Source organism: Pantherophis guttatus, chromosome 1 (assembly GCF_059756535.1).
Source record: "Pantherophis guttatus breed Tessera chromosome 1, ASM5975653v1, whole genome shotgun sequence".
In the NCBI taxonomy this organism is placed as follows: Eukaryota; Metazoa; Chordata; class Lepidosauria; order Squamata; family Colubridae; genus Pantherophis; species Pantherophis guttatus.
The window spans coordinates 10,210,796-10,234,216 of record NC_142063.1 but is presented as its reverse complement, the minus strand read 5'-3'; the positions used below and the strand labels follow the sequence as shown (position 1 = coordinate 10,234,216).

Below are 23,421 nucleotides of genomic sequence, written 5' to 3'. Positions count from 1 at the left end.
GGAAGACCACTGGGAGCCAGTGCAGCTCGCGCAGGAGAGGAGTCACATGGGAGCACTGAGTTGCCACATATCACCCGCACGGCCGCATTCTGGACCAGTTGGAGCCTCCGGGTGTTCTTCAAGGGGAGCCCCATGTAGAGAGCATTACAGTAGTCCAGGCGGGAAGTGATGAGGGCGTGAGTGACCGTGCGCAAGGCGTCCCGGTCCAGAAAGGGACGCAACTGGTGAATCAGGCGAACCTGATAAAAAGCCCCCCTGGCCACAGCCGTCATATGCTCTTCTAAAGACAGCCGTGAGTCCAGGAGGACGCCCAAGTTGCAAGCCCTCTCTGTGGGGGGCAGAGATTCACCCCCAATAGTCAGCGATGGAACCAACTGACAGTGACGGGATGCCGGGAACCACAGCCACTCAGTCTTGGAGGGGTTGAGCCTGAGCTTGTTTCTCCCCATCCAGATCCAGGATGGAGGCCAACCCTAGTTCCATAAAGAAGGAGCCACCACCGAGAAGGCCTCCTTTGCGTGGCAGTATTTACAGGCAGTCCTTGACTTACGGCCACAATTAAGCCCCACATTTTTGTTGCTCGGCGAAACATTTGTTGAGTGAGTTTTGCCTCATTTTACGAACTTTTGTGCCACCGTTGTTAAATGAACACCGCAATTGTGACGTTAGTAACATGGTCGTTAAGTGAATCCGGCTTCCCCCTTGACTTTGCTTGTCAGAAAGGCGCACAGGGGGATCATGTGACCCCCGGGAAGCAGCAACGGTCATAAATGTGAGTCAGTTGCCAAGCATCCAAATTTTGATTATGTGACCATGGGGAAGCGGCAACGGTCATAAATGTGAGTCAGTTGTCAAGCATCTGAAATGGAAAAATCATGTGACCATGGGGATGTTGCAACGGTCATAGGTGTGAAAAACAGTCACAAATATCACTTTTCAGTGCTGCTGTAACTCTGAACGGTCACTAAATGAACTGTTGCAAGTCGAGGACTACCTGTATTGGGAGAACAACTCGAGCATTTTGGCTCGAAGAACCCAAATCTACATCTTCCTTAGAAGTTCCTTCTCTTTTCATGCCTGCAGAATGCAGTTAGTCCTCAACTTATAGCAGTTCATTTAGTGACGATTCAAACTTACAACGGCACTGAAAAAAGTGACTTATGGCCATTTTTTTATACTTGCGACCCCTGCAGTATTACCCACAACATGGTCATGTGATCAGAATTTGGCTGTTTGGCAACTGGTTCGTATTTATGACGGTCACAGCGTCCTGGGGTCACCTCATCCCCTTGGGCGACCTTCTGACAAGCAAAGTCAATGGGGAGGCCGGATTCACTTAACAACCATGTTTCTCACTTAACGACCATGTTACTCACTTAACGACTGCAGCAACTTGCTTCACAACTGTGGCAAGGAATGTCATAAAATGAGGCAAAACTCACTTAACCAATGTCTCCCTTGGCAAGATAAATAAATTCTGGGCTCAGTTGTGGTCGTAAGTCAAAGACTCTCTGTATTCAAAAAATGAGAACCTGTTTTATGCAGGGCCGTTCACAGAGAAACGGTTCTGACCTGGCTCCCAAACACGACAAACCCTCTGTAGTTAGCTAAATATTTCCTTTATTAGGAGCGCCAGCAAAAAATCTCTCTCTCACACACAGCAGGCTAACAAGTCCGTCAGGCAGGGGAGATGAATAGTTGTCTGCCACACCTCTGACTATCATTAAGTGTTGTACTTTATGATTCTTGACGAATCTGTCTTTTCTTTTATGTACATTCCCTATTCTATTCTATTCTATTCTATTCTATTCTATTCTATTCTATTCTATTCTATTCTATTCCATTCCATTCCATTCCATTCCATTCCATTCTATTTTCCATTATTCTATTCTATTCTATTCTATTCTATTCTATTCTATTCTATTCTATTCTATTCCATTCCATTCCATTCCATTCCATTCCATTCCATTCTATTTTCCATTATTCTATTCTATTCTATTCTATTCTATTCTATTCTATTCTATTCTATTCTATTCTATTCTATTCTATTCCATTCCATTCCATTCCATTCCATTCCATTCTATTTTCCATTATTCTATTCTGTTCTGTTCTATTCTATTCTATTCTATTCTATTCTATTCTATTCTATTCTATTCTATTCTATTCCATTCCATTCCATTCCATTCCATTCCATTCTATTTTCCATTATTCTATTCTATTCTATTCTATTCTATTCTGTTCTATTCTGTTCTATTCTATTCTATTCCATTCCATTCCATTCCATTCCATTCCATTCCATTCCATTCCATTCTATTTTCCATTATTCTATTCTGTTCTGTTCTGTTCTATTCTATTCTATTCTATTCTATTCTATTCTATTCTATTCTATTCTATTCTATTCTATTCTATTCTATTCTATTCTATTCTATTCTATTCTATTCTATTCTATTCTATTCTATTCTATTCTATTCCATTCCATTCCATTCCATTCTATTTTCCATTATTCTATTCTATTCTATTCTATTCTATTCTATTCTATTCTATTCTATTCTATTCTATTCTATTCTATTCTATTCTATTCTATTCTATTCTATTCTATTCTATTCTATTCTATTCTATTCCATTCCATTCCATTCCATTCTATTTTCCATTATTCTATTCTGTTCTATTCTGTTCTATTCTATTCTATTCCATTCCATTCCATTCCATTCCATTCCATTCCATTCCATTCCATTCTATTTTCCATTATTCTATTCTGTTCTATTCTATTCTATTCTATTCTATTCTATTCTATTCTATTCTATTCTATTCTATTCTATTCTATTCTATTCTATTCTATTCTGTGTCCTTCAGGAGAATGGCGGCATATAAATACATGTAATAAATAAATAAATTATTCTATTCTATTCCATTCCATTCTATTCTATTTTCCATTATTCTATTCTATTCTATTCTATTCTATTCTATTCTATTCTATTCTATTCTATTCTATTCTATTCTATTCTATTCTATTCTATTCTATTCTATTCATCTCTGTCCCCTGCCTTTTATCCCCAGAGCTAGGGTTGCTCTTCCATCCCAAGGACCAGTCCATAGATTTCCACTGCTCTCCTCTCCTCTGCCTTCTGCGCATCAGGCACTGGACCCAGCTGCTCCTCCTCTTCCTCTTCAGCCACCTCCGGACCTGGAGGCTGTTGACTCTCCATCTGAGGGCTGATGGACGGCCCAGGCTCCACCTCTGTCTCTATCTCTGACAGCTACATTCCCACTTCCCCCTCGGAGCCCCCAGTTTGCCCTGATGCTGACCCTGACTCCCACGCCTCCTCCTCCTCCTCCTCCTCCTCTGATTCGGCTGCTGGAGGCGCTAGTGGCCGATAGGCCACAATGGCAACGTTGCATGTCCTGGTCATCTTCATTAGTGAGAAGGCACCGTGTGAGGATGAGCCGATGTGACTCTCCCCCTACTCTGCTTCCTGTGTTTTGCAGGCTGTCCTGCGGATTACATCCCCCCTGAAATCTTTCATTTCCGCACCCAGTCGGATGTCGAGCTTTACGGGATGGTGTACAAGCCACACGACCTCCAACCTGGCAAGAAGCATCCCACGGTGCTCTTTGTCTACGGGGGGCCTCAGGTAAGCGAGATTCTCAAGTCATCCAGATCATGGTTGCCACAACGATGCTTTTTTTGCAAGAGGAAACTGGACTTTCTGAAGACGTTTTGCTTCTCATCCAAGAAGCTTCTTCAGCTCTGACTGGATGGCGGGGAAATGGAAGGATTTATACTCCTTGCAGATAGCTGGTCATTTGCATCCTTTCAGAGAGTCATTGAGGCCACTTGGAGGTTGACTCAATTTAGGGCACAAATAATAACCCTCAGGGACTCTCTAAAACAGGGGTGTCAAACTCAATTTCATTGAGGGCTGCATCAGGGTTGTGGTTGACTTTATGGGGGGGAGCAACTGGGTGGGCATGGCCAGCTTGACACCCCTCACTGGGTGTGGCCAACTGGGTGGGCGTGGCCTGCATGACACCACTCCCTAAACTGCTGGCATGTTTTGTTTTGTTTTTTAAATTTGATTTATATGCCGCCCTTCTCCGGAGACTCAGGGCGGCTTACAATGCGTTAAGCAATAGCCTTCATTCTTTTGTATATTTTATACAAAGTCAGCTTATTGCCCCCACAAACTGGGTCCTCATTTCACCTACCTTAGAAAGGATGGAAGGCTGAGTCAACCTTGAGCCTTGGCGAGATTCGAACCAGCAGAAATTGCAGGCAGCTGTGTTAATAACAGGGTGCGTAGACCACTGTACTATCAAGGCTCAGTTTCCTCTTTGCATTGGGTAGACCAGGCCGAAGCCACGCTGGCCCCATGTTTCCTCTTTGCATTGGATAGATAGGATGGGCCGCTTAACATTTTCCAGGATGTCCCTGCGGGCCGGATCTGACCACATCAGATAGGGCTTGCTCTAAAAAGAATGCAAATGACCAGCTGTCTGCAAGGGGTATAAACCCTTCCATTCCCCACCATCCAGCCAGAGCTGAAGAAGCCTCTCGGATGAGAAGCAAAACATCTTCAAAGGAAAAACCAGAAAGTCCCCAAATTGCCTCTGGGAGGGGGAAGCACCTTTGGGGCAACATTTTCAAAATCCGGATTGCACAGGAAGTTGGATCCCCCCAAAGAGCTGCTTCCGTTAACAGATGGGTGCCTTGTCCCCGTCCCTTTTCCTCTGCTCGTCTCCTAGGTCCAACTAGTGAATAATTCCTTCAAAGGGATCAAGTACCTGCGGCTGAACACGCTGGCGTCCCTCGGCTACGCCGTGGTGGTGATAGACGGGCGAGGCTCATGCCAGAGAGGCCTTAAGTTCGAAGGAGCTCTTAAGAATCAGATGGTAAGTTCCTGTCGTTATCTCCAGCCAGTGGATCTGGCCTCTTATTTTGCAATTCAGACCGGTTAAAATATTACATTATTATTATATCAGTAAATGTTATGTTATCCTATTGATCTATATTCTCGTTGCGTTCTTTTTCCTTGTTTATTTTATCCTGCGGTTACAGGCAGTCCTCGATCACAATCGAGCCCAATACTGTGTTGTTAAGTGAGACATTTGTTAAGTGAGGTTTGCCCCCCCCTTTTACAGCCTTTTTTCCCCAGAGTTGTTAAGTGAATCCCTGTAGTTGTTCAGTTAGCCACACGGCCGTTAAGCGAATCTGGGTTCCCCGTTGACTTTGCTGGTCGCAACGGGATCACGTGAGCTTGGGACACAGCAACGGTCATAAGTATGAACCCGTGATCAAACTTTCAGATGCTTGGCAAATGATTCATATTGCCAAGCATCTGAAGTTTGATCACATGATTATGGGGCCGCAACAAAGGTCGTAAGTGTGGGAAATCGTCATAAGTCACTTTTTCCTGTTCCGTTGTAACTTTGAATGGTCCCTGAATGAACTCTTTAAATTGAGGACCACCTGTATTTTTACTCCTGTTCTCTTGATGCTCGTTTCATTTTCTTCCTTTTTATTCTAAGCCTCCTAGCGTAGCCTCACGGTGAGATACTCAGCAAATAAATTCAACAAATAAATAAAAAAAAATATTTATTTCCTAAAATAAATATTTCCTACGCTGTTAGCCGCCATTCCCTGCTTCCTTTTTCCACTGAGTTACAGGCAGTCCTCGGCTTTACGACCAAAACGGAACCCAGTATCTCTTGCCGCTGAGTGAGACGGTTGTTAAGTGAATTCTGCTCCAATTTACAACCTTTCTTGCCCCAGGGGTTAAGTCAGTCACCGCAGTTGTTAAGTTAGTTGCATGGTTGTTAAGTGAATCTGGCTTCTCCATTGACTTGGCTTGTCAGAAGTCCGCAAAAGGGGGGACCTTATGATCTCGGGACTCTGCGACCGTCATAAATACGAGCCAGTTGCCAAGCGGTCAGATTTTGATCCCATGACCATGGGAATGCTGCAGCGGTTATAAGTGGGAAAAATGGTTGTCCCTTTTCAGTGCCATTGTAACTATGAATAGTCACTAAATGAACTGTTATAAGTCCAGGACTCCCTTCCCTTCTTCCTTTCATAAAATGGGGCAAAATTCACTTAACAAGTGTCTCTTAACAACCGAAACTTGGGGCTCAGCTGTGGTCATAAGTCGAGGACTACCTGTACCTCCATAGATTTTTGCTCCATGGCTGTCGGGAAACGGGGAAAACGACGATGATGATAGATAAAAATTATTCCAAACTCTCTTTCCTTTCCTTATATGTGCCTTTCGGTACAGGCAGTCCTCGATTTACGCCCACAATTGACGTTGCTAAGTGAGAAATTTGTTAAGTGAGTTTGTCCCATTTTACGGCTTTTCTCTCCACATTTGTGAAATGAATTACCATATTTTTCGGTGTATAAGACGCACCTTAGTTTTTAGGGAGGAAAATAAGAAAAAATTCACCAGAGGTGAATTTTAACAACAGGTTCCTTGGTTGTGAGCTCTGTGCCTGGCTTTTTTTTTTTTGCTTTTTTGTCTGTCTCTGAAACTTCTGAAACTCCGATTCAGAAAAAACTTTTTGCCCTGCCTCTGAAAGCCTCTGAAACAGAGCTTCAGGAAAAAAAAAAGCCTCTGAAGCTCTGTTTGGGGGCTTCTTTTCTGAAGCTTCATTTCTGATGCTTTTTTCAGCCTCTGAAACCTCCGTTTGAGAAGCTGGGCGGGGCTACATTCGGAGTATAAGACGCACCCAGATTTTCACCCTCTTTTTTGGGGGAAAAAGGTGCATCTTATACTCCGAAAAGTATGGTACTGCAGTTGTTAAATGAGGATCCCGGTTGTTAAGTGAATCTGGTTTTTCCCCAATGTCGTTACTTGTCAGAAGGTCGCAATAGTGGATCACATGACTCTGGGACACTGCGACCATCATAACTCTTTATTTATTTATTTATTTTATTCAATTTGTAAACCGCCCTTCTCCTAGTGGACTCAGGGCGGTTGCACAGCCAAAACTAAAACACATACCAATACAAAATTTAAAATTTTTAACAGAATTTCATGACTTTGGCCCCAAAATTTAAAACATTCAAACTAAAACCCATTGACAATTTAAAAAACTAAAAAAGCTAGAAAAGGGGGGGGGCTGTTGTCAGCCTCCAAATGTAAATCACATGACCGCGGGCGTGCTGCAGCCGTAAGTCACTTTTTAAAGTGCCGTCGTAACTTTGAACAGTCACTAAATGAACAGTTGTATGTCGAGGACTACCTGTATAGGGTTTCCTGCTTGAGTAGGAGGCTGGACTAGATGTCCACCTAAGGTCCCTTCCAACTCTTGCTAATTCTTTCTTTTCCTCTGCAATCCCCTTTTCAGGGCCAGGTGGAGATCGAGGATCAGGTGGAAGGTTTACATTACGTCGCGGAGAAATACGGGTTCGTCGACCTCAGCCGCGTGGCCATCCATGGCTGGTCGTACGGAGGTTTCCTTTCCCTGGTGGGGCTCATTTACAAGCCCCACGTTTTCAAGGTGAGCCTGGCTGCCTGAAACGGTAAAGATTTTTGGAATGGGCCAACTCACCATTGGCCAGCTCGCAGCAGGACACCTCGCCACGGCCAACCACTTGCTGTGGCACAATTTGACAATGAATAGGATAGGATAGGATAGGATAGGATAGGATAGGATAGGATAGGATAGGATAGGATAGGATAGGATAGGATAGGATAATGGAACGGAACGGAACGGAACGGAACGGAACAACAGAACAGAACAGAACAGAACAGAACAGAACAGAACAATAGAAGAGAAGAGACGAGACGAGAAGAGAAGAGAAGAGAAGAGAAGAGAAGAGAAGAATGGAATGGAATGGAATGGAATGGAATGGAATGGAATGGAATGGAATAGAAAGAGTAGAATAGAATAGAGGGGAGGGGAGAGGAGAGAAGAGAAGAAGAATGGAATGGAATGGAATAGAAAGAGTAGAGTAGAATAGAATGGAGGGGAGGGGAGGGGAGAGAAGAGAAGAGAGAAGAATGGAATGGAATGGATTAGAAAGAGTAGAATAGAATAGAATGGAATGGAATGGAACGGAACGGAGGGGAGGGGAGGGGAGGGGAGAGAAGAGGAGAGGAGAGGAGAGAAGAAGAGAAGAGAAGAGAAGAGAAGAAGAATGGAATGGAATGGAATAGAAAGTAGAGTAGAATAGAATAGAATAGAATAGAATAGAATAGAATAGAATAGAATGGAATAGAATGGAGGGGAGGAGAGGGGAGGGGAGAGGAGAGGAGAGGAGAGGAGGAGAGAAAGAATGGAGTGGAATGGAATAGAATAGAAAGAGTAGAGTAGAATAGAATAGAGGAGAGAAGAGAAGAGAAGAGAAGAGAAGAGAAGAGAAAAAGAATGGAATGAAATGGAATGGAATGGAATGGAATAGAAAGTAGAGTAGAGTAGAATAGAAAGAATAGAATAGAATAGAATAGAATAGAATAGAATAGAATAGAATAGAAAGTAGAGTAGAATAGAATAGAAAGAATAGAATAGAATAGAATAGAATAGAATAGAATAGAATAGAATAGAATAGAATAGAATAGAATAGAATAATAGAATAGAATACAGAGTGGAAGGGAAGGGAAGGGAAGGGAACGGAACGGAACAGAACAGAATAGAATTTTTTTATCGGCCAAGTGTGACTGGACACACAAGGAATTTGTCTTTGGTGCATACGCTCTCAGTGTACATAAAAGAAAAGACACGTTCATCAAGAATCATAAGGTACAACACTTAATGATAGTCATAGGGTACAAATAAATTCTATTTAATTATTTAAAATGAACAAAAAAATTATTTTTAATTTTTGCCATTCACATTTCATTTTGTCTGTCCTTTTACATCCTTTCTTTAATGATTCTATTCCACTATTTGTTTGATAACCTGTTTCCCTGAAAATAAGACCCAACGGGAAAATAAATCCTAGCATGATTTTTCAGGATGCTCGTAATATAAGCCCTACCCCCAAAATAAGCCCCAGTTAAGGTTGTCAGCCAGTGGATGCATTTAGTACCATATTTCCCCAAAAATAAGACCTAACCAGAAAATAAGCCCTAATGGGTCTTTTGGAGAAAAAATTAATATAAGACCCGGTCTTATTTTTGGGGAAACACAGTTATTAGCTTAACTCTTGTCCTGCAGCGAGTTGGCTGTGGGGAGTTGTTGTACAGCGAGTTGGCCCCACAACTTGGCTGTGACAAGTTGTCATAGACCCAACTGGTTTCCGCTGTCCAGCTGTGCCTGACTCTAGGAACCGCTGCTCATCTCCTTTTGCTAGCCGAAGGAACCAGTGTTGTCTGAAGACGCTTCCCTGGTCATGTGGCTGGCATGGCTGCATGCCAAAGGCGCCTGGAACATTGTTACCTTCCCATCGAAGCGATACCTATTTATCTACTTGCATTTGGCATGCTTTCTTTTTTAAAAAATATATTATGTTTTATCAATGGGAATAATATACAAAACAGAAAAAGATCAGGAAAAACATACATCCAACAGTAACAACAACAAAAAATTGTTTACAAGAAAAGAGGGGAAAAATGACACAAACCTCCAGTATCCAAAAAAAGAACTAAAAAACTTGATAAATTCTCCTGCCCTTACGCAATGGGTCTGCAAATACTGTGTTTTTCGCGCTATAAGACGCACCAGACCATAAGACGCACATTAGCTTTAGAGGAGGAAAACGAGGGGGTGAAAATCTGCCTCTGTCTCCCAGCATCCATCCGGTATTCATCTGGCTACCGTCCTTGCAGCAAACAGCCTGGTCAGCTTCAGCACGTTATCACTTCCCGACTTGACTACTGCAATGCTCTCTACATGGGGCTCCCCTTGAAGTGCACCCAGAAGCTCCAACTGGTCCAGAATGCGGCCACGCGAGTAATTATGGGAGCAACATGGCACTCACATGTAACACCTCTTCTACGCGAGCTGCACTGGCTTCCAATGGCCTTCCGAGTGCGCTTCAAGGTGTTGGTTCTTACCTTTAAAGTGCTCCATGGCTTAGGACCTGAGTATTTACGAGACCACCTGCTGCAACCGATAACCTCCCACCAACCAATACGCTCTCACAGAGTAGGCCTACTCATAGTACCATCATTAAAACAATGTCGTCTAGTAGTTCCAAGGGAGAGAGCCTTCTCTGTGGGGGCACCTACTCTTTGGAACAAAATACCCTCTGGAATACGAATAATCCCAGATCTTCACACTTTCCGACGTGCCCTGAAGACCTTTCTGTTTCAACAAGCAGGGCTAGCATAAACATCTAAATTCTGTGCCAAGATCTTAGCAGATACACCAAGTTGACTCAATTTATTATTTACTGTTTATATATATATATATAAATATATATATTATAGAAATTCAATAAATAATAATAATCACAGCCCCAAAACGTGGCTCGGCAGGGCTCTGCTCTGTTGCGCCCACCACCGGTCAGCTAAACGACAGCTGGATCCCAGCCTCCTGTAGCCCCGCCGATCAGTGGGCTGGCTGATTGGAAACGCTGCCATTGCTGCCTCCTCCATGTCTGCTGCCTCCGCCAGGAACGCTGGAGCCTTCGCTGCCGAACAGCTGATTGGCGGTTGGATCAGCCTCCCAGAATATCGTCGATCAGCTGTCCTAGGTGGTGGGGATCGTCACTGCCACCGATCGCCGCCGCCGCCGAATGGCTGCTCGGCGGTATTCTGGGAGGCCGATCCAACCATCAATCAGCTGCTCGGGAGCGAAGGCTCCAGCGTTTCCTGGTGGCGGTGAATGGTGGCAGTGACAGGCCACCACCGCACCAACCCCCCTCTCCCCTTGCCGCAATATTCCATAAAACACAGACATTTCCACCCACTTTACGGGGGGACAGACTGCGTCTTACAGAGTGAAAAATACGGTAGCTACTTTCTCATCCTTATTTAACAAGAAAAATGTTTATATAAACAACTAGGACAGGAGTGTCAACGTCACGTGACATTGTGACTTTTCCCCCCTTCGCTAAAATGGGACTGGGGGGTGGCCAGCGCGTGATGCATCTGGCCCGTGAGTTTGACACCCCTGAACTAGGATATTTAAAGGCCCGGGGACTAAAACATACGAAACACGGTTGCAGGATTTGGGTATGTCTAGTCTTAACGAAGAGAAGGACCAGGAGTGGCACGATAGCAGTCTTCCAGTATTTGAGGGGCTGCCCCAAAGAAGAGGTGGGGTGGGTCAACCTATTCTCCAAAGCACTTGAAGGCAGGACAAAAAAGCAACAGATGACAACTGATCAAGAAGAGAAGCAACCTGGAACTAAGGCGAAACTTCCTAACTGTGTTGTGGCCCGCCAGCGGCCTGTGTAGCTGATTCCGACAATGAGGAAGCTGGTGTGGTGCTGCGCCAGCAGCCTGTGCAGCTGGCGCTCGAGTCGGACAGTGAGGAGGCTGTGACAGTGATTCAGCCAGGGCCTTCAGAACCTCCCGAAGCTCCTTTAAGTGAAGAGGACAAAGAGGAGGAGCCTCTTCTCAATGCACGGGTGCGTAGAGCGGCCAAAAGGCAGGAGTGGCTCCTCAGGAGGAGGTCTCCTCGAGAGTAAGGCTTGGGGCTAATTGGCCACTCCCTTAGCCTATTTAAGGAGGAACGCCGATTGAAACAAGCGGTAGGGAACAACTTTAGTTCACTCTATTTCGCGTCTGGATTCTCTGCAAATTGCTTCTGGGCTTTCTGCCAACCTTAGTAAGATTGTGATTACCTTATCTTTGGTTTCTTGTAGGCTGTTAAGAAAGTTTATTAACAGCCTTTGTTTTGAAAAAGACTGAGTTATTTTAGTAAATTAAGTTTTGTACAGACTTGGTGTGTGCTGCGTTCTTTGGGGTCCGTAGCTGAGGCAGAACAAACTGGGAGAACAATTAACCAGTGGATGGCTTTTGTTCCACTGGCCATTTTTTCTGACAAGCAAAGTCAGTGGGGAAGCCAGATTCACTTAACAACCGTGATAAAATTCATGGATGAATTTTATCAAACACAGGGTTCCTGTTTGGCCAAATGTGTGCAGCAGGAGGCTGGTTCTTTGTGTGTGTGTGTGTGTGTGTGTGTGTGTGTGTGTGTGTGTTCGTGTTGGAGGCAGGAAGACTCCGCTCTAGATTTATCCTCTTTCGTTCTCCTCCCGTAGGTCGCCATAGCAGGAGCCCCCGTCACCGTCTGGATGGCTTACGATACCGGATACACGGAGCGGTACATGGACGTCCCGGAGAACAACCAGCAAGGCTACGAAGCGGGCTCAGTGGCCCTGCATGTCGAGAAACTCCCTAACGAGTGAGTATTATGGGAGGATATCCGATGGGGTGGGAGGGGCGCGTAGAGGAAGGGGTCCAAGGACGAGGCCCCCTCAGCAAAATTCACAACGTCTCCACATTGAGATGGACAGTCAGGCGAGGTTATGCAAAAAGCACGACGTTAAGTGGCAGACGGTAGCTTGTCTTGGCTGCTCGCACACATTTCGGTAGTCCTCGACTTACAACAGGTCATTAAGTGACCATTCAGAGTTACAACTGGCACTGAAAAAAGGGACTGTAGGACCGTTTTTCACACTTACGACCATTTCAACAACCTCACAGGTCATATGATCAAAATTCAGACGCTTGGCAACTGACTCGTATTTATGACGGTTGCAGCGTCTCGGGGTCATGTGATCCCCTTTTGCGACCTTCAGACAAGCAAAGTCAGAATAACAGAGTTGGAAGGTAGTTTGGAGGTTTTCTCAGCCATAGTGTTCGAGCGATTGCGCCCTCAATGCTCTTCTTGTTTCCTGGGTTGCGCAGATCCTCAGGGCCCGGGCCTTCGGTTGATGTTGTGCAACGCCAGGTCCGTGGTAAATAAAGCCCCCCTCATTTGTGATCTCGTTCAGGAGGGGGGAACGGACCTGGCGGGTATTACGAAGACCTGGTTGGGCCTGGAAGGGGGGGGTCCCCCTCGTTGAAATGTGCCCACCAGGTTTCCGCGCATTCCATCAGCCGAGGTCTCAGGGGAGGGGCGGGGGCGTGGCGGTTGTTATAAAGGAAGGTCTTGGTCCGAGGGAGGCCTCTGTGCCTCAGATAGCTGGATGTGAGTCCCTCCTTGTGAAGTGGGGCCGTGGGGGGCAGATGGGCTTGCTGATCGCGTACCTGGCTCCCTGCCACGTGGCAGCGGCCTTGCCTGAGCTGCTCAACGTGATAGCCGGGGTGGCGGTTGATACCCCCAGGCTTATGGTCATGGGGGATTTCAACCTGCCATCTATCAGTGAAAGGTCTGAGGCGGCTCGGAAGTTCATGGTTTCCATGATGGCCATGGACCTGACCCAGTTAGTTCATGGGCCCACTTACACAGGGGGACACACTCTGGACTTGGTTTTTGTCTCTGGCCAGTGGCTGAATGGTTTTGATATAGGGGATATTGTGATCGAGCCCTTGTCATGGTCAGATCATTCTCTCCTTCAACTTGACCTTCAAACCGCTACACCTCGCTGCAGGGAGGCGGAACCGACTAGGTGGTTCCACCCCAGGCACCTGATGGACCCAGATAGGTTGGAGCCTGAGGTTCTGGCTCATGACGCGGCTGAAGACCTGGTGGCCGCCTGGGATAGGGCGGCTGCTGGAGCTTTGGACCGCGTCGTGCCTTTGCGGCCTCTGACCCGGTGCCGATCCCAGGTGGCTCCCTGGTTTTCCGAGGAGCTGAGGGAAATAAAGCGCCGGAAAAGATACCTAGAGAGCGGTTGGAGGGCCAGCCGGTCCGAATCTGACCGAACACTGGTGAGGTCTCATATTAAGACCTACCTAGTGGCGATACGAGCGGCAAAGTCTGACTACTTTTCCGCTCTTATCGCGTCTGCAGATAACCGCCCAGCCGCCCTGATTAGGGTGACCCGCTCCCTGCTCCATCTGGGAGCGCGGGAAGACCCCTTGGAGGGTAGAGCTGAGGATTTTGTACAGTATCTGCATGACAAAATCACTCAAATTCGGGAAGGTTTGGACTCTTGACGGGGTAGGTTCAGACGGGGTGATGGAGGAAGGACTTGAGAGTGTTATCTGGGAGAGTTTGACCCGGTGACTCCCGAAGACGTGGACAGGATTCTGGGTAGACTTAGCGCGGCCACATGTTTATTGGACCCGTGTCCCTCCTGGCTGGTACTGGCTTCCCGGGAGGGTACACGAGGCTGGCTCCAGAGGATTATCAACACTTCTTTGAGTGAGGGTTGCTTTCCCGCTGCCTTGAAAGAGGCGGTGGTGAGGCCCCTCCTCAAGAAGCCCTCCCTGGACCCAGCTGTTTTAGCGAATTATTGTCCAGTCTCCAACCTCCACTTTGTGGCGAAGGTTGTTGAGAATGTGGTGGCGCGATAGTTCCCCCAGTATGTGGATGAAGCGGTCTATCTTGATCCTTTCCAGTCAAGTTTCAGACCTGGGTACAGCACAGAAACGGCATTGGTCGCATTGGTTGATGATCTCTGGAGGGCTCGGGACAGGGACTTTTCCTCTGTCCTAGTCCTATTAGATCTCTCAGCAGCTTTTGATACCATCGACCATGGTATCATGCTGCGCCGGTTAAAGGGGTTAGGCGTGGGAGGCAGTGTGCGGTGGTTCTCCTCCTTTCTCTCTGACCGGTCGCAGTTTGTGTTGACGGGGCCAGAGGTCGACCTCGAGGCACCTTGTGTGTGGAGTGCCGCAAGGGTCGGTCCTCTCGCCCCTTCTGTTCAACATTCATGTGAAGCCGCTGGGTGAGATCATCCGTGGTTTCGGGGTGGAGTTCCACCAGTACGCTGATGACACTCAGCTGTACATCTCCACCCCGGACCACCCCAACGATGCCCTTGAAGTGATGTCCCGGTGCCTGGAGACTGTGCGGATCTGAATGGGGAGAAACAGGCTCAAGCTCAACCCGTCCAAGGCTGAGTGGCTATGGCTCCTGGCGTCCCGATATAGTCAGGTGGTGCCATCTCTGACTATTGGGGGCGAGTCGTTGGCCCCCACGGGGAGGGCTCGCAACTTAGGTGTCCTGGATGCACGGCTGTCCTTAGAAGAACATGTGATGGCCGTGGCCAGGGGGGCGCTTTATCAGGTTCGCCTGATCCGCCAGTTGCGTCCCTTTCTGGATTGGGACTCCCTATGCACGGTCACTCATGCCCTCGTCACTTCCCGCCTGGACTACTGCAATGCTCTCTAAATGGGGCTCCCCTTGAAGAGCACCCGGAGGCTCCAATTGGCGCAGAGTGCGGCCGCGCGGGTGATTATGGGAGCGTCATGGCGCTCCCATGTAACACCTCTCCTGCGCGAGCTGCACTGGCTTCCGGTGGTCCTCCGGGTGTGATTCAAAGTATTGGTTACCACCTTCAGAGCGCTCCTTGGCTTAGGACTTGGGTATTTACAAGACCGCCTTCTGCTACCAATAGCCTCCCACCGGCCAATTCGCTCCCACAGAGAGGGGCTCCTCCAGGTGCCGTCGGCCAAACAATGTCGGCTGGCAACCCCCAGGGGGAGAGCCTTCTCTGTGGGGGCTCCTGCCCTCTGGAACGAATTGCCCCCCGAGATGCGGAGGATTCCCGACTTACGCACCTTCTGCCAGGCCTTCAAGACACTTTTATTCCAACAAGCCGGGCTGGCCTAATTTTTAAATTTTTATCGTTAACTTTTAACTTTTAAATGTCCAAAATGGGTAGTTTTATTTTAATTAGATATGGGCCAAATTATTTAATATTTCTTAAATTGTTTTTTAAATTTTATATCTGTGTGTTTTATTTTGGCTGTACACCGCCCTGAGTCCTTCTGGGAGAAGGGTGGTATATAAATTAAATAAATAAAATAAATAAATAAATAAACAGCAAATAGCCTGCTTTACTTTCATTTTCGTTTTCAGCATAGCTTGATTAGCACAAGGGGGAAAAAAAATCTGCTCCAGCAATTTACCTCCTTGCAGCAAGCAGCAGAGGCCCTGGCAAAACAGCTGAGAGTAAAACAGCTGAGAGTCGGGAGGCCGATCCAATCAACTTGTGCTAATTAGGCTGTGCTGAAGCTGAAAGGAGCTGTTTTTTCTTGCTGTTTGCTGCAAGGAGTTAAACTGCTGGGAGGCAGAGGCCAAAGGGTGGGGGCCAGTGGGTGGGCGGGGCTACATTCAGTGTATAAGACGCACCTAAATTTTCATCCCCTTTTAGGGGGGGGAAAGGTGCGTCTTATACTCCGAAAAATACGGTAATTTGTTACAACATTCTTTCCAAATTCCTTACGTTTATATTAATTCATTTTATGCCTCCTTTCTCCCCATTTTTCTTACTACATTTCTATCTTGCTTTTACATCTTCATTCATTACATTTCTCCCAAAAATTTTAATTATATTGATTTTCATATATATTTCTTCTGTAACCATTGATAAAATTGCCCCCATACCTTAAAATACTCAGATTTTTCTTTTTCTTTAATTGCCAATGTCAATCTATTCATTTCTGCACATTCCAATATTTTCTTAATTACTTCTCCCTCTGTAGGGATTTTCTCTGCTGAAAAGGAAATGTTAATTGTATGTTTTGCGCGTGAAAATCTCAGATCCAGCTTTGCCCCTTCTGTAGCTACTTTGGCTTTAGTAAAGTATATTTTTTTGTCTAGTCGTGGGCCAGGAGTCTTTCTTTCTTTCCTAACTGACCAAGTAGGGACGGTTGACACTTAAACCCTGGATCATTTTTCCTCTCCCTACTTCCCAGGCCCAACCGCTTGCTGATCCTCCACGGGTTTCTGGATGAAAACGTGCACTTTTTCCACACCAGTTTCTTGATCTCCCAATTAATCCGGGCTGGGAAACCGTATCAGCTACAGGTAGGTGAGAGTGCTGGAAATAAAGAGGGCACCATCCTGCCCACTGGGAACAGAGGACTATTGCAGTTGGTAAGGTGCAGGCCCCTGCCAGCTAAGGTACTGGTAATTATTTATTTTTATTGAGGGGGTTCCTTGGTGCTCTCTGAGCTTGGTGGTTTTCTTGCAGACATTTCATGACCTGACTAGGTAACATTATCAGTGCTAGAAGGGGATGGAGTTTGCAGAAAGGAGGAGGGAGAGGGGCAGAAGGAGGACAAGTACGACAACGACTGAGGGTGACGAGAGAACAGAGGCCTCTGTGGTCTTAGTTGTACCCCCCAGCCTTGTACCTAGGTCCAAGGGGCCCCCCTGCCCTCCTCCGTGGTGCCCGTTCCTAGACTCTTTTAACACCGTTTTCTTCCCTCCCTTCGTCCCCGCAGATCTATCCAAACGAACGACACAGTATTCGTTGCCCTGAGTCCGGGGAGCACTACGAAATCACGCTGCTGCACTTTCTTCAAGAATACCTCTGAGAGGGCGGACGGGCCCTTCCCCTCCTGCTTCCCCCCCCACACACCTCCACCTCCGCCGTGGACGCCAACATGGTTCCCGCGCTCTGCTCCCGCTGCTTCTTTTCAGCCACGGGGCAGCCTTCGAACGCAGAGCACAAAAACCGCCTCGGGAGGAGGAGGGGGGGGGAGGCCCATCTCTCCTCGCGCTGGGCCCTAGGGAGGCCCTTCTGCTTTCCAGATGGCGCAGCTCTAACCTTTGTTTTTTTTCCAGCCTCTCTTAGGGCTTTTTCTTATTCTGTCCCCCCACCCAGCCACCCACAACCTCCCCCACCCGTGTCCCCCTTCCCCCAAGTATTTGCTGCTACTTTCTTTGTGCTGGAAATAAAAGACGGGCAGTTTTTCCCCTCATCCCACCTCACCCCTTCGGCTGTCTGTCTGTCTGTCTGTCTCTCTACCTGCTAAGAGTTCTGTGTGTGTCTCCCCGTCCGTCCGTCCGTCCCCTGACCTTCCACCTTGTTGCTGGCTTGGCTCCCCCCCGCTTCCCCCGCCTCGGATGCAGGAGGAGACCCTTTTTCTGACTAGGTGGGCTCAACAGGCAAGGGAAAAGGGGAAGGAAGAGGAAATGGAGAGAGGGAAAGAGAGAGGGAAATTGACTGGAACAGGAACTCGGGGGGGGGGTGGATTGTAAGGGGGCTCTATTTATAAGCATGTGGTGCTGCTGTCTTGGATCTCCCCCCATCCTGACCCACCCCTTTCTCCCCTCCCCCACGCCCCCAGCATGTTTGAAAGGTGCGAGCCATCCTTGTTTACCTATCTGGAAACCAGGCATAACGGTGGCCGAGTTTGGTTTGGGATTTTATTTTTATTTTATTCTTTTTTCTTTTAACAAAATTAGCTTTTCTTTAGCCTTCGTGAGATTATTTATGGACGTCTTTTTTTCTTTTTTCTTTTTTTCTTCCTCCCCCTCTTTCTGGTTGTGTCCTAATCTCCCTCCTTGTCCTGTCTCCATTGAGGGAGGGGCCCCGGTAAGTTAGGCATGGCTTCAGTTCTCTGCCGGTCAGCGACTGTAATTTTTTGGTCCCCCCGCCCCTCCTCCCCCCTCCCCCCCAGTTCCAACGGATGTCGCTTGTTTGTTCTTCTCTTTGCGGTAGCACTCTCCCCTCCGTCTCCCCCGTTGCACCCACTCAACATAAACGGCGATCCGGGAAGAGATCTGAAAGGGGGGGGAGGCTTCGTCTCGCGGTCGCCCCTCTGGAGAAACTCTCGGCCGGCTTGCTCTCCTGCCTCCCTTTTCCCACCCACCCGGCCCGACCGTCTGCTTCTGCTTCCCCCTGGGTGGGGTGAAATGGAAAGCGAGAAGGAAACGTCGACCTGCCCACAACACGAGGGGGGGGGAGAAGGAAAATTTGAACCACACACACACACACACAAAAAACAAACAAACCCCCAACTCTCCTCCTCCCCAGTATCTTTAAGTGCGTATTATGAAAAGAAAATATTTTTATGGATTCTTATTCTTTTATAATTATGAGTGGTAAGATGTAGTGACTCATTAAACTATTGGAACGAGGCACCCTGTTGCTTCCCGCCTGGTGTGGTTTTTGTTTGTTTTGGTTTTTATTTTTTTTATTTTGTCTTTTAAACTTTTGCAGAATCGCCTGTCGGGGAAATGAATTGGGCTAATTGAGGGTCTAGACCGAAGATGTTTGGGAGCTGGGTTTTTTTTTTCCCTCCCCTAGTCTTTGACTTACTGGGATTGCAGGAATGACCAAAAAATAAAACCACTATGGGTAGTCCTCGACTTACGACCACAATTGATGCTTAGATCTGGGGCCATCCTGGAAAGAATGGAAGAACTGGCCTGTGGTGCCTCCGCCAGCGAAAACGGAGCTCAGGAGGGCCGCTTGTGGCACATGCGATGTCGAGCTGGCCATGCCCACCCCGGCCCCCCCGAGGTCAAACACAACCCTGATGTGGCCCTCAATGAAATCGAGTTTGACACCCCTGCTCTAGATCAGGGGTCTCCAACCTTGGCAACTTTAAGCCTGGAGGACTTCAACTCCCAGAATTCCCCAGCCAGCTGCTGGGGAATTCTGGGAGTTTATTTTATTTATTTATTTATTTATTTATTTATTTATTTATTATCAAATTTATAGACCGCCTTTCTCCCAAAGGACTCAGGGCGGTGTACAGCCAAAGTAAAAAACATAGATACATTAAAAACAATTTAAAAAGATATATATAAGTTTGGCCCCAAAGTTAAAAAACGATATTAAAAACATTTAAAAAGCATTAAGCCAGCCCGGCTTGCTGAAAAAGGAAGGTCTTCAGGGCACGGCGGAAGGCACTGAGGTCTTGAATTCTTCGTATCTCTGGGGGCAGTTGATTCCAGAGGGCAGGTGCCCCCACAGAGAAGGCCCTCCCCCTGGGGGCCACCAGTCTACATTGCTTGGCCGATGGCACTCTGAGGAGACCCTCTCTGTGGGAGCGCACCGGTCGGTGGGAGGTCGTCGGTGGCAGCAGACGGTCTCGAAGGTATCCAGGTCCTATGCCATGGAGCGCTTTAAAGGTGATAACCAACACCTTGAAGCGCACCCGGAAGACCACTGGGAGCCAGTGCAGCTCACGCAGGAGAGGTGTTATGTGGGAGCGCCATGCAGCTCCCGTCACTACCTGCGCGGCCGCATTCTGGACCAGCTGAAGTCTCCGGGTGCTCTTCAAGGGGAGCCCCATGTAGAGAGCGTTGCCGTAGTCCAGGCGAGAGGTGACGAGGGCATGAGTGAGTTGAAGTCCTCCAGGCTTAAAGTTGCCAAGGTTGGAGTCCCCTGCTCTAGATCAAACTTTTCCAAGCTACAGATAGTCCTTGACTTATTATCACATTTCTGTTGTTGAGTTGTGGTCTTCGACTCACATACATTCAATAACCAAAGTTCACAACAGCGCTGAAAAAAAGTGACTTATGGCCATTTTTCACACTTACGACCCTTCCTTGCAGCGTCCCCACGATCAAAATTCAGACCCTTGACTACCGGCTCATATTTATGACGGTTGCAATGTCCCGGAGTCACATCATCTCCTTTTGCGACCTCCCGACCAACAAAGTCAGTGGGGAAAGCCAGATTCATTTTAAGAACCCTGTTAACTCGCTTAACGGCTGCACTTAATGCACTTAACGACCGTGGCAAGAAAGGTGGTTTTAAAATGGAGCAAAATCACTTAGCAACTTGTCTCGCTCAGCCATGGAAATGTTGGGCTCAAATGTCGTAAGTCGAGAACTAGGGGACATGAGAGCAGTCTCCCGGTATTTGAGGGGCTGCCACCGAGAAGAGGGGGGTCCATTATTCTCCAAAGCATCCGAGGGCAGGACAAGAAACAACAGATGGAAACTAACAAAGGAGAGAAGCAACCTGGAATTGAGAATCTTCCTAACAGAACAATTAACCAGTGAAACTACCCGCCTCCAGAAGTTCATGCTCCATCACTGAAGGTTTTTAAAACCTTCACTTGTCTGAAATGGTGTAGGGTCTCCTGCTTGAACGGGGCTGGACTAGATGACCTCCCAGGTCCTTTCCAGCTCTATTCTGATTCTGATTGACTATCTAGAGCTCTTAAAAAATGAGCAAGTTATCTCATCTCTTCTGTCTGACAGCTTCTCCCTGTCTCTTCTAAAGTGGGGTGTAGATTTGAGGAGGTGTTCAGAACTGGAATGACCGAGAGCTCAGCGGCGTTTGCTCTGCTCTGTGTCGGAAGCATCGTTTCCGAAAATTACCTTGACCTTTTTTCACTGCCGGAAAGGATCCCTCATCCTTTTCCCCTGCACCCCTAGGGAAGTTCTCTTCCCGGTCCCGTGCATTTACAGTGGTGGCCAAAATTGTGGAAACCTTTTGGGAAAAGTGTATTTTTTGAGGTTTGATAGCTAATAACACCATTTTTGGAGGGATTTTCAAAATAATCATATTCTGCTGCTGGAATGGCCTGGGAATAGCCCAGATCTTAACCCAGGGGTGAAATGCTCCCGGTTCGGACTGGATCGCCTGATCCGGTCTGAACCGGGAGCATTTCATCCCTGGGTGATCTGGTAGCGATGGCAGTGGGTGATTCGGAGAACCGGTAGCAAAAATCCATGCCCCCCCCCAATGCCCAGCTGAGCCGCGTGATCATCAAGCTTTTTTTTTATTATTTTTAAAAGCATTTTTTCTACAACCTCTGGTTGAAAAAATGTTAAAAGAAAAAAAAGCCTCTGACGATCAGGCAACTCAGCTGGGATCGTCAGAGGCTTTTAAAAGCATTTTTTTACAACCTCTTCGGCTGAAGAGGTTGTAGAAAAAATGGTTTTAAAAGTAAAAAGAAAAAAGTTGGCCACGCCCACTCAGTCACATTACCCCCACCCCCACCAAGCTGTGCCCACAGAACCGGTAGTAACACATTTTAGATTTCACCACTGCCTTAACCCAATTGAAAATCTAGGGAGCCGACTAAAGAAACTTGTTAGTCAGAAGCGACCCAGCAATGAAACCCAGTTAATAGAAGCCATCATTCAATCTTGGTTTCACATGATAACAGCTGCAAAACTAAAAGACCTGGTTCACTCCATGGGAAGACGTCGTAAGGCCGTAATTCATGCTAAAGGTTACCCAACTAAGTATTAACTGGCATGGGGATCATTTTTGTGTATCTTGTTTTTTTCTACGGTAATAATTTTTGTATATCTCATTTTTTTCTACGCGTTTCAACCTTTCTTCTTTCTACTGTAACTGCTATTCTAATAGCAAATCCTTCATAAAAGTTTTTGCATTACATTCTTGATTAAATTATCTTTCCATTGATGCATAATTTTATGGTTACTACTCTAAAAAAAAAAAAAAAAAAAGTGGTGTTATTAGCTAGTTTTAGAAAATACGCTTTTCCCAAAAGGTTTCCACAATTTTGGCCACGACTGTACTATTTTTCATGCACTTGTACCTACTTCTCTTCTTCGAACCTCACGAGATAACTTGAGTTATCAAGCACCGAGTTCCGGATCACCGCAAGGAAACCACATCCTCTGTTGCACTGGAGGGCTACTGCTGGGGGCTATGTAGAAGCTGGGCTCGCGTGACAAAATTGTGGCTTTGCAAAACCCAGCAGGTGGAGGCAGGGCCAGTGAAAGGAAACTGGGGGGGAAGAGAAGGTTCAAGAGATCTGAGAACTTTTGCCGTTGCAGAGAGACGGGCAAGGCAGGAGGCATCTCTTTTCCTAGCCTTTTCTGCGGGAAATTGGTAAGTGCAGTTGGGAGAAACAGGTCATAAATCGGGGATAGAACTCCCGTTTTGGTAAGGGGAATGTCAGCCATCGCCCATTAAAACAGGGAGCTGCACTCAAGATCCTAGGGAATGCTTGGTGGTTGTTTTTTTAAGGTAGACTGCCCCAGCCTCTGGAAGCTCCGCTTCACCATCCTGCAGCCAGGAATATCTTGGTCATGTGCCTAAGATGCTTGTGCCCCTTTCATGTCATCTCATTTGATCACAGACAAACACACACACACACACAGTGGTGGGATTCAGCCAGTTCGCATCACTTCGGGAGAACCGGTTGTTAACTTTCTGAGCAGTTTCACAAACTGGTTGTTGGATGAAATCATTAGGGCAGAGAACCGGTTGTTAAATTGCTTGAATCCCACCACTGCACACACCTTTTATGTGGTCCAATAGACACGTGAGGAGAGGCAGCTGTGTAGATTGTTGTTGGTGCGGACTGTATAAGTTTTAAGAGTTATAACTTAATTATCAGTTTTTTTGGCAGCTGCAGCTGTCAGAAAAGCTAACACGGTCCTAGGCTGCATTAACAGAGGGATAGAATCAAGATCACGTGAAGTCTTAATATCACTTTATAATGCCTTGATAAGGCCACACTTGGAATACGGCATCCAGTTTTGGTCGCCATGATGTAAAAAAGATGTGGAGTCTCTGGAAAGAGTGCAGAGAAGAGCAACAAAGAGGATTAGGGGACTGGAGGCTAAAACATATGAAGAATGGTTGCTGGAATTGGGTGTGTCTAGTTTGAGGAAAAGAAGGACTAGGGGAGACATGATAGCAGTCTTCCATTATTTGAGGGGCTGCCACAAAGAAGAGGGGGG

General features: G+C 46.9%; 1 protein-coding gene across 5 annotated transcripts in view; it reads left to right on the top strand.

Moving 5' to 3' along the window:
• The window catches only part of DPP9 (dipeptidyl peptidase 9), an 80,898-nt gene that overhangs the window by 39,149 nt on the left and 18,328 nt on the right, over positions 1 to 23,421 (top strand). For 3 of the 5 annotated variants that reach the window (XM_060681607.2, XM_087895116.1, XM_087895169.1), the window contains exons 16-21: positions 3,487 to 3,632; positions 4,744 to 4,890; positions 7,345 to 7,497; positions 12,152 to 12,294; positions 16,704 to 16,815; positions 17,235 to 18,879. In XM_060681607.2, coding sequence (XP_060537590.2) covers positions 3,487 to 3,632; positions 4,744 to 4,890; positions 7,345 to 7,497; positions 12,152 to 12,294; positions 16,704 to 16,815; positions 17,235 to 17,327 — 794 coding nt within the window. In that variant the 3' untranslated portion in view covers positions 17,328 to 18,879. Of the gene's footprint in view, positions 1 to 3,486; positions 3,633 to 4,743; positions 4,891 to 7,344; positions 7,498 to 12,151; positions 12,295 to 16,703; positions 16,826 to 17,234; positions 18,880 to 22,484; positions 22,565 to 23,421 lie in introns of those variants that run through there. The other 2 variants (XM_087895230.1, XM_087895201.1) reach the window with 2 other exon arrangements.